The sequence below is a fragment of the Alligator sinensis genome, unplaced genomic scaffold (genome assembly GCF_000455745.1).
Source record: "Alligator sinensis unplaced genomic scaffold, ASM45574v1 scaffold619_1, whole genome shotgun sequence".
In the NCBI taxonomy this organism is placed as follows: domain Eukaryota; kingdom Metazoa; phylum Chordata; order Crocodylia; family Alligatoridae; genus Alligator; species Alligator sinensis.
Window position 1 is genome coordinate 654,536 of NW_005842134.1, and position 15,218 is coordinate 669,753.

At 47.1% G+C, this 15,218-nt stretch overlaps 1 protein-coding gene across 1 annotated transcript in view; it reads right to left on the minus strand.

Moving 5' to 3' along the window:
* Window positions 1-1,334: 1,334 nt before the first annotated feature.
* CLIC2 (chloride intracellular channel 2) overlaps window positions 1,335-15,218 on the minus strand; it is a 23,613-nt gene continuing 9,729 nt past the window's right edge. The window contains 6 exon segments of the mRNA XM_006025158.3: window positions 1,335-3,475; window positions 5,364-5,545; window positions 7,989-8,095; window positions 11,523-11,604; window positions 11,607-11,635; window positions 12,191-12,300. Coding sequence (XP_006025220.1) covers window positions 3,314-3,475; window positions 5,364-5,545; window positions 7,989-8,095; window positions 11,523-11,604; window positions 11,607-11,635; window positions 12,191-12,300 — 672 coding nt within the window. The 3' untranslated portion in view covers window positions 1,335-3,313.

The following is a 15,218-nucleotide window of genomic DNA, read 5'->3' on the forward strand; positions in this document are numbered from 1 at the left end:
GCCAGAGATAATGATAATAATAATCGGACAACGGAAAAAAATTACCATCTTCAGGCCCCCTTTCTGTCCAGGCTCTGGGTGGCCACCCAGATTGCTTGTGCCTGTGTTCAGCCCTACCATGAAGCCCATTGCAAAGGTTACCTTCCCCTACGTGCCACAGAGGATGAAGAAGAAAAATATTGAATGATCAGACTGTCACTGTCAAACCACAAGGCAACTGTGATGGCTTCCTGAACATTATGCAAATGACTGTTAACTCTGTGAAACAACATTTGTGGCAGCGCAGATTATGTCACCAAAAAGACATAGCTGCTGAGAGAAAAAAGGCTAGATTTGTTTTAGCACCAACTATAGTGAAGTACAAAAGAGAAAAGAAAAATCAACCTCAGTCATTTTTCAGCCCCGAGGACTTTGTGCTTATTAATTTCCATCTCATCCTCCCTGCTTCCTCTCATGTCCCTGGTGCTAGCACTTGGTGTGCTAATGCCACTTGGAGCTGATTTATTTAATAAACCTTGAAATCTTTAATACTACTTCCTTAATTTCTTGTGAATTTAACTCTTCCAATCTCTGAGGGCCTCTGTTTCCATCTGGTGTGGTGTCTTTGGTCCCTTGACTTCCTGTCTTTATGTTGCAGTGGGTGGAGTGGGTGGGTGGGTGTGTAGAGGAAGCATGAAGTGAACTACACAGGGCTCTCCAGGGTCAACATGGAGATCTCCCAGGTGATACATAGGCCTTCACATGGTGCAGTTGAGATGGCCTCCATCTTGGCTGACACACAAAGGACTGAGCCCGAGCTCTCCAGAACTGAAAGCACAAGCTGCTGTTGCCAAAGCTAAAGACCTTTTCTCCCTAATCTCTGCTGCTGTAAGAGATGTGTATCCTTTGTGGACTGGATATGAAGGGGAATCAATCACACATGATCACCGGTGGGTTGCACAGTAAAATGAAGCATGTAGTCTAAGGGGGTAGTCAGAATGCAGCTCTTTTACACGGCCTGTTCTTCTCCTACATCTGTGCACATTGGCCCAACCCTCAAAGGTATTTAGGCACTTTTGAATTAAACAAGTCCTACACAGACCTTTGTATCTATCTACTGCTCCAGCTTGCATGCCTGACTTCTACATCAGGCACACTGTGATCATTCAGCATGATGAGCACAGGAAACGGAGGCTGCTATTATAATTTTATTTGAGAAACAGATTTAATCTAGATGTCTGTTTTCTCACAATACTGCCAGATGATGAGCACACTTGCACATCTCTTCACACACTGCTGCTTCCCTTTATGTCCTACTATTCCCTGGACTAGATTTCAAGACCATGTTGTGAATATTGTATATAAAATAAAGTTTATTGTCATTCTAGTAAAAATATATATATCAGAAGCAGGAGTGTGAATATTCAGTGTTAAGTGCAAACCTGTGAAAGAAAAGCTTAGTGAGTTTTTTATAGGCCCTTAGCCATTCCAAGCCCAGTGCATAGCTACAGCTGTTATGACATAACAGGCAGAATTATTACAGTGGTACAGTATTTCTACATCACCATTGGCTTCTATTCAGTTGGCAAAGGGCTGGCTGAATTCACAGGTATGGGTTTTGATAGTCATGTGGCCACTTAGGGAAAAAACTGGATGGGGGTGGGAGGTTTATGAGCATGCAAAGTGCCTGTGACTTCCCTCATGCTCAGATAGGGAAGAATTGCACCCTAAAGAGTGAGGGAGGAGATCTGGAAAGAGCATTGGTCATCACCTTCCAACTTCCTGGTTTATGGCCTGGCCTGGCACGAACTCCACAGACGAGCAGTGTTAGAAAAGGGCTTTTTTTCCTCTCTCTCGAATCAGCATCAGTTTCTTATGCTAGACGCCTATGTGAGCCAGATCCTCAGCTGTTGTTGTTCTTCAGTGCATCTACATGAGTGGCATCAAGTTGTGAATCTGAGCCACACACACACACACACACACACACCTAGATACACTGTAAAACTTAGTTTGCTTTACATAGCAAAGTGATTTTTGCTCACCAGGATTGACTGGTTGGTTGTTGAGTGAGTAGAATGTGGGAATTGGATACAAGTTCTTGGCCTCTTCCAAAATCATGAACGTCTGCCCCCTCAACTCAAAGGGGACCCTCTCCTGAATTGTTGGAGTGGACTCAGAGCTCTAGGAATGGAATGCCTGAGTTCAGCAATGCATACCACAGCCAGGAAGAAAGGAACAGATGTCTTGGCTGAGTTTTTTAGTCCATCTGGGGCACTCACTAGACAAATGACATGATCAGAATGGGATCTCTGCTGTTGGTGCTCTGCACTGCAACTGGGGTGTATAAGTCTAATTCTCCTCTAAACTTAGACTTAAATCAAGGGAAATCCACTGAAATCAGTGGAGATGCTGCCATGTAAAACTGGCAGGAGAGGAGAATAAGACTGTAGTTCAATGGCTTTGGTCACTTCCATGCCCTGCAGAGTCCTTCATGTTTTGGCCTTCCTCTGGCTTTGTCAGTGCACCTCATTCCAAACCAGCAGCTAGCTCCTGCAATCACAGCCCTGTGTACCTCCTGAGCACAGGGAGTAGATGGAATGCCTGCAAATTCAATGAGGCATTAGGAACAAATTTTTATCAGGGAGGTTGATTAACCAATTAAATAAACTTTTAAGGGTAGTAGTGGGTTCTCCAGCTTTTGATATCTTCAGTTCAGGATAGGGTGCCTCTCTGGGAGGTTTGCTTTATCCAAACACAAATGACAGGTGGGTCTGAGGGAAATGTAATGGTCAGTGGCATCCTGGACTCAGCCTGGATGCTCTAATGGTTCCTGCTGGCTTTCAAATCTAGAAATTTATGAAGATGCATTATTCAGTGTTTAAAGATATCACTTGCACCCTGTCCTGGAGCTGTGAAAAGCTGGTGCTTATGCGTCTCTGTGCCACATGGTCACCCACTCTGCTACATTTTACATAGCAAATGCTGGTGGTTTCAGAAGACTCTTGGAAATCCCAGTCTTTCAGGAATAAAAGAGCAATGGCTTCTGCAGCTGGGTAGTAACATACATATATGTACAGTAGTCAGAGATATAATATAATGGGTACAGTCAATCTACACAGGAGTAGAGTAGCATCAGCAGATTTTGTGAAGCAAGGGAGTTATTTCCAAAAGGTTATTACTAATTATGTCTTAAAAGATTCCTCCCCTGGAGTGCCTGAATGTGGAAGGGCATGACAGCTCCTACTGGCATGGACATTCAGAAGATGGCATCATTCTTGGGAGCATTTCCATCTGCAAAAGGAGCTCCAAAAAACCTCTCACATGGCTGCCTACCCTAGGTCATCTTTTTGGCAACAGTGGCATAGGTGCGTTCAATCTCCTCATCTGCAGGGCACGTGTGGGTGAATTCATCACAGCTGTGAGCATTGTGGAGGTAGCGCGAGATGCCTGTCATGTCTGCTGGGATCTCAAAATTTCGGTATTTCTTAGCAGCAATCTAGGAAGGAGAAAGGAAAGCAAGTACAAGTGGGTAATTGCCTTTTGTGAATCAGATAAAATCACTGTATCATAGGGAAACAGGTCTGGAAGAGAGCCTCATAAGGTCATCTATCCCAACCCCCTCCTCAGGGCAAGATCATTCCTGTCTAAACCACCCCACACAATTGCTTGTCTAACTAGCTCTTAAGAAACTTCCAATGATGGACACTCCATAACCACTCTAGGTAAACTGTTCTGCTACTCAGTCACCCTTATAGTAAGAAAGTTATTCCTAATATCTAAGCTGTATCTCCTTTATTGCAACTTAAGCACCCGACTTCTTGTCATGCCCCCTGTGGACACAATTATTACCATTTTCTTTAAAAGAATCTTTTTTTGTATTTGAAAGCTAGTACCAATTTCCCCCCTCAGCCATCTTTTCTCTCAACTAAATAATCCCACTTCTTTCAACCTTTCCTCATAATAATGTCCACTGTAGTGGGCAGGAAGAGGGTGAGCTTGTTCTCAGGTTATTGAATGTGAGAAAGCTGGGTTCAGTTCCCAACTCTGCTCCTGCCAGTGTTACATCAGTTTTAAAGAAAGCACTAAACAAATGACTGATCCATTGGAGAACTATAGTGAAAAAAGCAGGGGTAAAACTGCCAGTATAAGTTATCCCAGTTTAGGTATCATCTATCCACATCCATTCTTAAGTGCCTGTTACCTGCTCACCTGCCTCATGGTGGGGGGTGCAGTGATAGTTGCCTACTAATTCAATTAAACTGGAATAACTGTATGTCTTTGCCTTCTGGCTGCCAGTGTAATTTGTTTGCTGCCCCGAACCAATGTAAATCACACCAGGGGATGTGTTCATATATTCAACCTGTAGGAGTGTACTGTCATTTGGAACTCCAAGGTGGTCTTTCTTGCTTGGCCAAGGTAGCCCACATGTAAGCAAGTGTGAAAATCGGGAAGTGGATGAAACAGTGAAATTCACTAAATTCCCCCAAGTCCTTTCTCCCCTGCTCAATCAATATCCTTGTTAAGAGGAAGAATACAGCCAGCTTTGCTGGTAGGAGATCAATAAACCCATCAGGTCTGGTTCTCAGCTACCTCACTTGCTTTCCTGGTGTAGCCATCCATTATGTCAGGATCTGGCTACTAGCCACTACACTCTGTTCCTGCAGCCATTCACTCCATAACTTCAGAACTCATTGTTCACCACAGATGAGGTGTACGCTGACTCTGAACTGGAGGGAAAGATCTTCTAACAATCCCAGACACAGCAACAGTAGAAACTATGGCCCCAAGGTAACTCCAAGGCATCACATAATGTAGAGGGAGTGACACTGTGAGGTCTTTCCTCCACGACATTACCTTTCAGAGCCAGTGAGAAACATGTCAGATTTTGACTAATGGCACAATGACTAGGCTGAATCAAGGCTGTTGGTGTCTCACTTCACTGAAGTTCAGGGACCAGGGTGGGATTTTCCTTAGAGTGCTCTTGCCAATACTTTTCCTGATTAGTTTTAGGTACCTTGAGTAATGGGTCTTCCATGGCTTCCCTGGGGAGAAAATTTACCCACAGCTAACAAGCAGATCATCAGTTCTAGCTTCCCTTTTCAGAGGAATACCTAGATATGCTTAAAAGCTCTTCTGAGAGGACCCCATCTGACCCAGAGCAATAGATGAACAGGTCTTATTAACTTTCAGTGGAATGGGCCATCACATCACTCAGGCACCTTCTGTTTTAACTTGCTCAGAGTAAGCCAACCGTGCCCTCTAAACCCATTCAGTGGCAGGCAATTGTTGCCCTTTGAACCCTGCCCTTTGCCATCTGCTCATGGTAGGTGACCTTTTTCCTTTGGACTGGAAGTTTTGAGTCTACAGCTAGACAGTATATTTACTTTAATGATATGCAGCTTGGGCAACAGGTTACAGTCAGCTAGTGTCAGTCTGTCGCCATCCAGGAACTTCCTTTTGGAGACCAGGACTTCCTCAGTACTGTCCTGATCAATCTCTTCAGGGAGTGGTGTGTTCAGATAGTCATCCAAGCGTTTGAACTCCCTCAGCAGAGCTCTTTCAAAATCTGCACCAAAACAAGAAACCACAATTTGCAATTTAAAAACCTGAAGCCAGATTGTGTTCTCACTCACACAGTTTCTCTGCTGTTTCTTTGACTTCAGTGGAGCTAGTCCTGGTCTACATGACTACAACTGGGATCAGAATCAGGCCTTCACCTTCAGATGTTGAGCCTCCTCCAGTATGTACAGATACACACAAATCCACCTACCCACAGGATCCCCTTCCTCACAGTCTACACTCTTTGTTCCATTGAGCAGGATCATCTGCGCAGGAGAGATCCACCTCACATTGCCAATGGGACTGCTGAGAAGAAACCCCACGATATATCTTTGTGGCACTTTCCAGGGACTTCTAGGATTTGGGAAGGGCTCCAGAAATGCATTTCCACCTTTTCTGAGAGGAAATGTTTATAGAGGAGCAGACTCTCTGTCTACAACGGGTGATTCTAGGAGTCATCCACAACTACACTAAGCCATAGAAGCTTCCATTTCCCCACTGAACTGCTTTGCTTTTCTCCCCATTCAAAGCACATAAGGGCAGACATGTATCAGGCAGACTGATTCCTAAAAAGGCTCCAGTGGAGAGGGACAGGAAACTCGAGCGCGCAGCCCTTCCAGGAATCATGTCCCCCTATGGTTTCTCCTGTGCCCTCTCTAACTGCAAGATGTGGTATGCCTAGGTCTACCAAGGGAACGATAAACCTCCCTCAGTTATGGAGGCCACTAGAAGCATAACAATAGGTTTCTTGGAACAACAGAAGAGGAAACAGGGGTGGGGTGAAGGTCAGAGGGTAATGAGCATCCCGAATGGGGACACTGAGCAGAGCTCATTGGTCAGCACCCACTGTACCTTGAATGAGTCCAAGAACCCTGTGGATGCCATTCAGTGAAGCTCTGCCTGAAGATGTTCACATAGGAGTGACAGAAAAATGGCCCCACAATCATTGATGGTCCCCCTGGCCAGAGCTTCCATTCTCATCTGGTAGATGATGAGCTTAGCCAGAGCCAGGAAGAAGCTGACCATGTGGTCCTAGAACATGGTGTGGCCACAGATGGGGAGCAGAAAAAGTGTATGGAGAAGTCCAGCCAGAACCTCAGGAAGATGTTCCTGAGGAGGGGGCAGAGAGGATGTAGCCTGATGCATGAGCGAGGGTCCCCCTCTGCTGACAGAAGGAGCAGGTGATGGGCATGTCATTGAAGCCAGATAGTAGAGGCCGAAAGTAGAGTGCAGCAGGGCTCTTGGGAAACTTCTTGTGCTTCCTTCTTTCTTAGTTTGGATGAGTACTGAACACACTAGGGGGAAGGAGGGATGGGTGGGCTAAGGGGGAGCTTGGCCTTGGGCCCTAAAGCACAGCAGAATTTTCAGGGCAGAGTTTGATGGCTTGAGAGATTTGGTGGGGAAGGAACTAGGTGTCTTTTATGGAGACAGTTGGCATTTTAGGGCTAACCAAGTAATAGGCAGGCCCATGAGCAGACCTCAATAACAGTTAAGTCATACAATCAAAGCCACTTAAGAAGCCCATGGCTACATAGGTAGCTACTGAAATCATGCACATAGCACAAGCCATTTCCTGTTTCCCATTGATCTTAATCCTGAAGGTGCTGCTTAAGATGCCAGCTAGTTTGTGCAAACCACTTGCACTGAGCACCTTGCTATGACACATTACAGGGCAATTACCTCAATAGAAGGCAATTACCTTCACAGAGCTGGCAGGCTCAATCAATCCCTCAGCTAGTCAGCTTTCAGAGCTGCTAATAGCAACCATCAAGCTGCTTAACAGATACCGATTTTGTTGCTTTTCTCTTTCTAGCATCCAAAGAGCCAACACTGCTGCACAGTACTGACAGCACTTTAGATGGGCTATAAGGTTTGACTGTCCACCATGCACAGCAGATAAAGAGCTCTTTGCCAGCTTAGCTTGCAACCTGCTGCTTGTACTGTCCCTTCTGAGGGGATCTAGAAGCTGCTTTTGGAGCATGGGTGGTGGCCACAGCTTCTGCTGTCTCAGCTTTGAAACAGGTGGGTGTTTTGCTAAGGACTGCATTCTCCAAATGGTGCTGGGTCAAACCTATCCTTCCTGTTTGCTCCTTTAATTGCCAATCAGGCTTCATTGGGGAAGATGGAATGTGTGAGACTGAAGTAACTCCAGCCTAGCAACAGGATTTACCTGTCAAAAAACAGATGCCTGCAAACAAAAAGTTGCCACCAATATTTGGCAACTCCTGGCTCCTCCTGATGTGGCAGAGGCTACATTACCTTTCTTGGAACATTTGAATCCTCATTTAGCCTTCAAACATCCACACTCTTATACCAATCAATGGCCTCAGATCCCACTGGTGGTGTGATCTGCATCTCCAACAGTTTACTCTGCGATCCATGAAATTAAATTCCCAGGGCAAATGAATAGGGGGGATAGCAATAGTACAAAGCACAACAGGCTCCCTTACGTTCATTGGCTTCCTTGCGCGTGTTCTTGATGTATGCTGAAAACTTGGCAAAGATGTCACTGCCCACATCAAAGGACTCCTTGTATTTGGGGCTCAAGTGTGGGTACCTTTAATAGAGAATTGTGGTGATTAATTTATATAAAAGAATTCCCTGAACCCTTTAGTTGGCTGGGTGGCTACATAATCCCCTGTGGGTTTCTGGTAATTATTTAAGCTATGAATAGACATATGTTTCAAAGCATGAGTGTTGTAGACATCAACTAGTTCTGCCCTTGGGATAAACGGGCACTTGCAGCTCTGTCAGGCAAGGGATTTGGCACAAGTGGGAGCATGAGATGGATTAGATGAGAAAGAAACACACACAGATTCCCTAGGGAGATATACTTTTGGCTTTAGAGGATCCCAAAATGCTTTTTCAGCCATGAAAGCAGTATCACTATCATGTGAGAGCCTGAATTACCATAGTTCTTCCTGAGTAAGGTAGATAGAAAAGAAGGTTTATTGGTATAAAAGAATATTGCAAATATAAAAGCCTTTCCACCAGCAGAGAGAGCTGTTCTGTCACCAGCATTGTCCACCTCAAGGCAATCTTACTTTTCTCCTTTAGTCTGTGGCACTGAACTGAGAATCAGATTGGTCCCATTTCTGTGCTCTGCTGTGGTATATTCAGACGCTTTTAAATAAGGAGTGAGCTCTGTTCAGAGGTGACCTATGGAAGGGGACACAGCATCATTCATGTGCCCAACCATAGACCCATAAAAGGTTTGAACCTTATAGTTTTGATGTGTCCTGATGTGCCCAGGAGCCCTCAATTAAAAGTCTAGAACTGGGACGTTCACGGCACGTCACTGTGCCCTACAGAAGTACCATGAAGCAAGCCCCATCCATTCACTCCCACTTTGCCTTGCCAAATCCCAGAATGGAGGTAATATAGCAGCCTTAAAGCTCTGAGTCTGTGTCAATAAGCACCCTTGAGAGAGAGCCCAAAGCAGTGGTGGGTGTGTGCTTAGGGCTGATTTAAGACAGATACACAGTTCATTTTTGGGAATCAGTACAAATGAAGCACATGTTAGGAGGTAGCTATGCTTCCCAACAGCATGGTAGGCTGGTCCTCAGAGGGACTCAGCACCCCCAAGTAGGGACCAGGTTTTCCAATAAGCCCAGCACCCACCACACACCCAAGGTGCTGAGCACTTTTGGAAATCTGTCCTACAGGCTCAGCTTAATCCCCCAACAGGCACACTGGACTCATGGGGCGCTTGTACATGTGACAGTCATCACAATGTACACATGACAAAAATGTCATTTGTGTGGCTTAATGGCTTCATGCATTACCCGTGCGCCAGTTTTGGGGGTTTTAGATAAGTTTGCATTGTTGCAAACTAAATTACATCCAGATGTCAGCTCAACCCCCCTGGCCACGGAAGAGGCAGGCAGGCTCTGCAGAAAAAAAGGATTGGTCCCTTCACCACTTCCGCTTTCAGCAGGTGCCTGCTAAAGGCAAAAGCAATGAGAGGCAACCCTTTTTTTTTCTGGTGGAGTCTGCCTGTCTCTCCCGTGGCCAGGGGGCCAACTGCTGGCAGGCCAAATGGCCCCTGAGCTGCGGGCAGCCCTGGTCCTTCCCTCTGCAGTGGCAGTGCCCCCTGGGGCTGCCTGGGTGGGCTGCTAGTGGGCCAGGTGCTGCCCCAGCTCAGAGACAGCACCCGGCCCAATCCAGCTGTTCCCTGAGCCTGCCAGCTGGAAGCCTGCTGGGCGCTGCTCCCTGGACAGGCTTGGGGGACAGTTGGATCAGGCTGAGTACTGCCTCCAACCTGGGGCAGCACCTGGCCTGCTAGCAGCCTGCCTGGGTGGCCCTAGGGTGTGCTGCTGCTGCAGAGGGAAGGGGCCTCCCACAGCTCAGGGGCTACTTGGTCTACTGGCTCTCTCTACTCTGATCGAAGAAAAAACAAAAAGGATTGGGCCCCTCCCTGTAACATGACAGAAAATTGAAACGGTGGATTTCAATTAAAAACCCACCATTCCAATTTAGGGGGCACAGAAAAAAACCCTGAGGACTAAACCCCTATCATGTGTATAAGTGCCCATAGATTGGTAACCTCCAGCTCATGGAGTGATTTTATCCACCCCATAAAGCCGAGGCTTCTGTGGCATTAAAGTGCTAGGGTCTCTCATTTGTGAGGCAACTGGGTGAAACCGAGAAATGGCAGTGGCTGGGTCAGAAGGACTAGCCTGCTTCAAGCCAAGCTGCATCAAGCTGGGTTATTGCAGCCCGCTGCTCCTGAAATGTTGCCAATGGCTGATCTAGCATGATTGAACCAAGAGTGACTGAGCTCCCAGAGTGCCCTATCCCAGCCACTCTGAGTCCTGGGTACAGTCTGGAATTCCTCGGGTCTGATGTATTGGTGAGGAAAGGGAATCCCAAGCCCTTCAATCATCTTTTACCCTTTCAAAACCCCTGGGCTAAATCACTACCAGCTAGCCCATCACATAGTTCTGAAGCCTGGCTAGACAAGCAGAGGGGACCTTGGCAGGACACTCCAGAGGGACTTAACTAAGAAAAGAAGACATGGACAAGGAGAGCAGGGTTCTACTTCCTTCTCTGTCAAAAGGGCTTGCAAAGCATTTAGGGATATTTTGGGAACCAAACGTGCCCCTGTCAGACAGTCACAAAGAGGTGAATGAGAGATGAGGGGCTGGTTCATCAACTGGTGTAAAGTGGCAGAAGTCACTGATACTACCAATGTGAATTTGCATGAGGATCTGGCCTCAGGTTCATGACTGAGAATAGTTCTGGCCCCTTAAGGTGTCTCCTGTTTATGATCACTGCAGCAGAATGTGAGGGGCAGAGCCAAGAGTGAGTGCATCACACCCCCCCGAGCTGGCTGCACTCCATATCTCTCAGATTGAGTGTTTTCTTTGGCTCAGATGAATGCACCTGCCCTTTTAAAAAACAAGCAGGCAAAAGAGAACCAAAACTGCTTTTAGGTTCCCCACTCCCTCTGCTCTGCAACATATACTGCAAAAATAACAGTGTTTGCTGCTTGGGGCTCTGACCAGTTGCACCTGTGACATGCTCCACACAGCACCCCATAAGTCTGCCTCTCCCAGCCTGCCTTTTTCCCCCTTTTGCCTGCTCTCTGCATCCAGAGATCACAGAGTGTATTTCCTCCCATTGTGTTATCTCACAGACCAAATGGTTTCCTCACAGCCTAGCCATTCACAGCAGGGAACAACTGCCAGGCAAACCAACTGCTTCTCAGGGTAAATGCTTGTCTCTGCTGATTTACTCACACCAGCTCCGGGGACTCATTACACAGTCATTTCATGAAAGATCACAAAGGCTGCTGTGCTGCTCAGACCAGGGACTGGGTACTAGGGTTCCCACATTTTATTTCTAGTGCTGCTAGCAGTGCCAAGGCTCCTAGGGGTATCACTGCCCCATCTCAATTTCCTGCTCTGTAAAGTAGCAACCCCTGTCCGACTGATACATTTTGCAAAGGGCTTAGAGACTCCTGCCTAGAAGATGGGAAATACCTAGGTGGGGCCAGGGTCTGCTCCAGAAACTCCTCTATCTTAATGAAGTCTGTTTTCAACTCCTTGTTGAACAGCAGGAACCTGGTGCTAAGTCTTTCAGCTCTTCTGGTTTCCTAAAATGAATAGGAAAAAGAAAAAGAGGGATTTACTTGTGAGTGTGATTCCCTCTCACCCCCAGCCCCACCCGTAGGTGCACAGTCACCTTGTCAAGGAAATTTAATCACAGGATTTTTTGGTGAATGAATCACAGGATTTTTTTGGTGAACCTGACTTGGCAAAATGTCATTGTGGATGTTACATCCCCAGCTGCTGTCACAGCTGCTTGTATTGGCAAAAATTCTCTTGTGCAATCCCAAAGAAGTTAATAAGGGAAACTTGGTATGGGGTAAATCAGAAGAGGATTTGGTTGCAACTGTCCACTTAGCTGACATGTATCATCACCCAGTGACATAACACCATAGGTTGCCAGGGATGTATCAGGGAGTGTTATGAACGGTAACTTTGTGCTTACAGAAGGTGAGGTCTGAAATGCAGAGGGAAAAGTAACACTCCAGCATGTCTCTTAACATAGATGTTGTTGCTTCACACTGTTAAAGGAGAAGCCCTGTGCTCCCTTGTGGTGGTTACCTGCTCAGTCCTGATGCCATGAATACCATTGTCTCCCTTACCTGGTCATGTCCACTGTGGTCACATTGAATTTGACTCCTTTGAGCCAGAGCACCATGAAGAGGCGTTGGCAGAAGGGGCAATATCCAATGTTCTCTCCATCCAGACCAGCCTGCAGAGGAGATCAAATAGAATGATGCAGTTCAATAAGCATCCAGTGCCTCACACAACTCTGGGGGTGCTCTGCTGAAGAACAGCTCTTTCAGACGTTGCTGCTATGGTACCTTGCTGGGTGAACAGAGGGGAGCACCTGCAGAACTGAATTACTTGCATCTCTACAGAAGGGAACCTGAATGAATTTCAGTGTCAATGATCTCTTGTTCTGTTTTTTGCCTGTTTTTAAAAAAACAAACAAAATCTAAGTTGATTAGATGCAACATTAATCCTATGGCTAATATTTCAAAAGTTCCAAAGGCTGGGGCTGGAGAGGCTTGCGTGGTTCCCATAGCAATCATGATTTGTGTCCATGGCCTACACACATGATGTTCAGATATAAGCCCTGCCCCTTGTTCAGAGAAATACCTAATCATATTATCCAGATCTAGGTTTGAGCCCATGTTTTCCAAACCCCAGCCCAGAAACCTGGTGGGTCTCTTGAAGGTGGAGATCTGTTTCAGAGATGAAGCAGCCAGTTGCTGGAAATTACAGTGGGGGAGGGGAGGGGAGAGGCTCCAGTACCTTGTCAGTGCAGGACTGGGAAGTAGCAGTGGGCTCAAGTCATTGCTGCTGTCCTCAGCTGGACTGTGCACCTCTGGCCCCTCATCTGGGACACAGGATGAGCATTCTGATTTGGTGGCATTTTACACCCACACTGCTACTACCGTGTGCAAGATAATGGGCTCTGTCACAGTACCTTCCATTCTGTCTCAGTGGGTTAAATCAACAGTGGGGTCTATAAGGGGAAGAGTTGCAAGTTACATGGGGGAAAGTGGGGCTCAGGCCTGATTCAGTGGCTCATTAAGCTTGCTGTGCACCACTTCAGACATCACCAAGCCACAGCCTGGCAGCCTCCCACCCCCAAGCAGCATCACCAGGGCTTACTCCTGTGGGCAGCTGGGTGAGACACCTTCGGATTCACTTTCACACACTTGGCCATGCTACAGTGAAAATGGCCAAAACCTGAAAGACTCAATCTAATCTCATCTCTTGTTCTACCAGCCTCATCAGCACGGCACCCAGATGCCTGCAACACAACACCACCAATGGTCACAATTGTCCAAAGCAGGTGCTCCCACCATCAGGCTGCTGGGCTTGATATGCCCACCATTACACACAGCCTATTTTTTTCTTTTTTAAGTCTGTGCTATATTGTTCCTATAACCTTGGGTGGGAGCTGGGGCAGAGGTGAAGGCAATACAGCAGCTCTCTGTGCCTCTTGCTGCCCTAATTTGGACATGCTGTCTTCAGGACTTGGGATTGTGATGGGCTCCTGAGATGGGAAATAAGATAAAGGGAGGGGGAGTCAACACACTGAGCATGGCTAGGAGAAGGAGTTTGCAAATGGTTATGAAAGGAAGGGAGGTTTCTCCTAGGGAGGAGGAAATAAACCTCAGGAGGGTGTGGAGGGAAATGCACTCATGTTTTTCAGGAAAACAGTAGCTTGCTTTCTTTTATGCTTCAGCGCTGAGTTAAAGGGACAAGGCAGAATGTCCCACAGGCTCAGAATTTCCAAAGGCCAGAAGGACTTCCTTTTTCCAAAAGAAAGTTAGTCCTCAAGCCGTGTAATGCCAGTGATACTCACTGTGTAATGCCAGTGAGACCCAAACTGATCCCCAACTAACTCTGTCAGGCACAGAGCAGACAGTCCTCTAAGACCTGTAAAAGTTCACATTAGGGCTGTCTGACTTCTAAGTGGCCAGGGGCCGCATACCGTGTGAGCCACCCTAGCGGTGGGCTGTGTTAGCGTGAGCCATGGGCTGCACCCTCCCTGCACCATGCACATGTAACCCCTTGTCCCCCCACATGCACACCATTGCACCACGCCACAGCCTCCCCTGGTGGGATGGGAGCAGGAAGCAAAAGCTGATGGAGGGGTGGGAGACCTTGGCTGCTGTAGCAGCTAGAGTATTAAGGTGGGTGGCAGCTAAGTAGGAGTCCGGGGGCTGGACAACAACCTCTCTCAGCCGCATGTGCCCTGCAGGCTACCAGCTGGACAGCCTATGTCCACATCAGTGAGCACATCTAGGCCAGCTTTTGTTAGAGTCCTGCATGCATTTGGAAGGATCAGCACTTAGGATTACTCAGGTCCATGTTGGAGAGGTGGAATCCTCCAGGCTAGGGACAGGCATTACACATAAACCAATCAGAGACTGATTTAAACCTTTAACAGAACAGATATTCAGTGCACATAAACCAGTTTGAAAATGACTGAAACCAGTATGAGATAAACCAGCTTGAGATAAACCTGGCTGAATGTAGTATCAGACTTAACTGATCTGGGTCAAACCAGTTTATGCAATGTCTGTCCCAGACCCCTTCCTGGTTTAAGTTAAATCAGAGTACCCCAGCATCCCCACATACTCTCTGGGCTGGGTGGGGCTCTTTCCTCCAGAGAGCTGGGCTGGCCCTTCCCCTCTGCATCCTGGCTGAAACTCCAGCAGAGATTGCAAGTACAGCGGGGTCTCCCTGGCTTCCTCCTGCTCTCCCCACTCCCCCGCACCACTTCCTGCTTTAGGGATCCCCTACCCCTCTGCCTTAAACAGACACCTCTCAGCATTAGTTAGCATATCACATGCTGGCTATGGTTTGTGCTGTGGGAGATGGGACAAAACAGACAGAACTGTGTTGGCTTAGGGCTTTTTGGAGCTAATCAACAGGTAGCTGGTAATGTTCCTCCATTCGGAATCGAAGGATGAGGAAGTAGAAGGATTGTGGGTTAGACTACATGGGGGGCAAGGAGAAAGGGATTTGGTGGTAGGGGTCTGCTACAGACCCCCACACCAAGGGGAAGAACTAGATTCGGGGCTCCTGAGGCAGCTCTCGGAGACCATAAAAGCTAAAGAGGCGGTAGTCATGGGGGACCTAAACTAC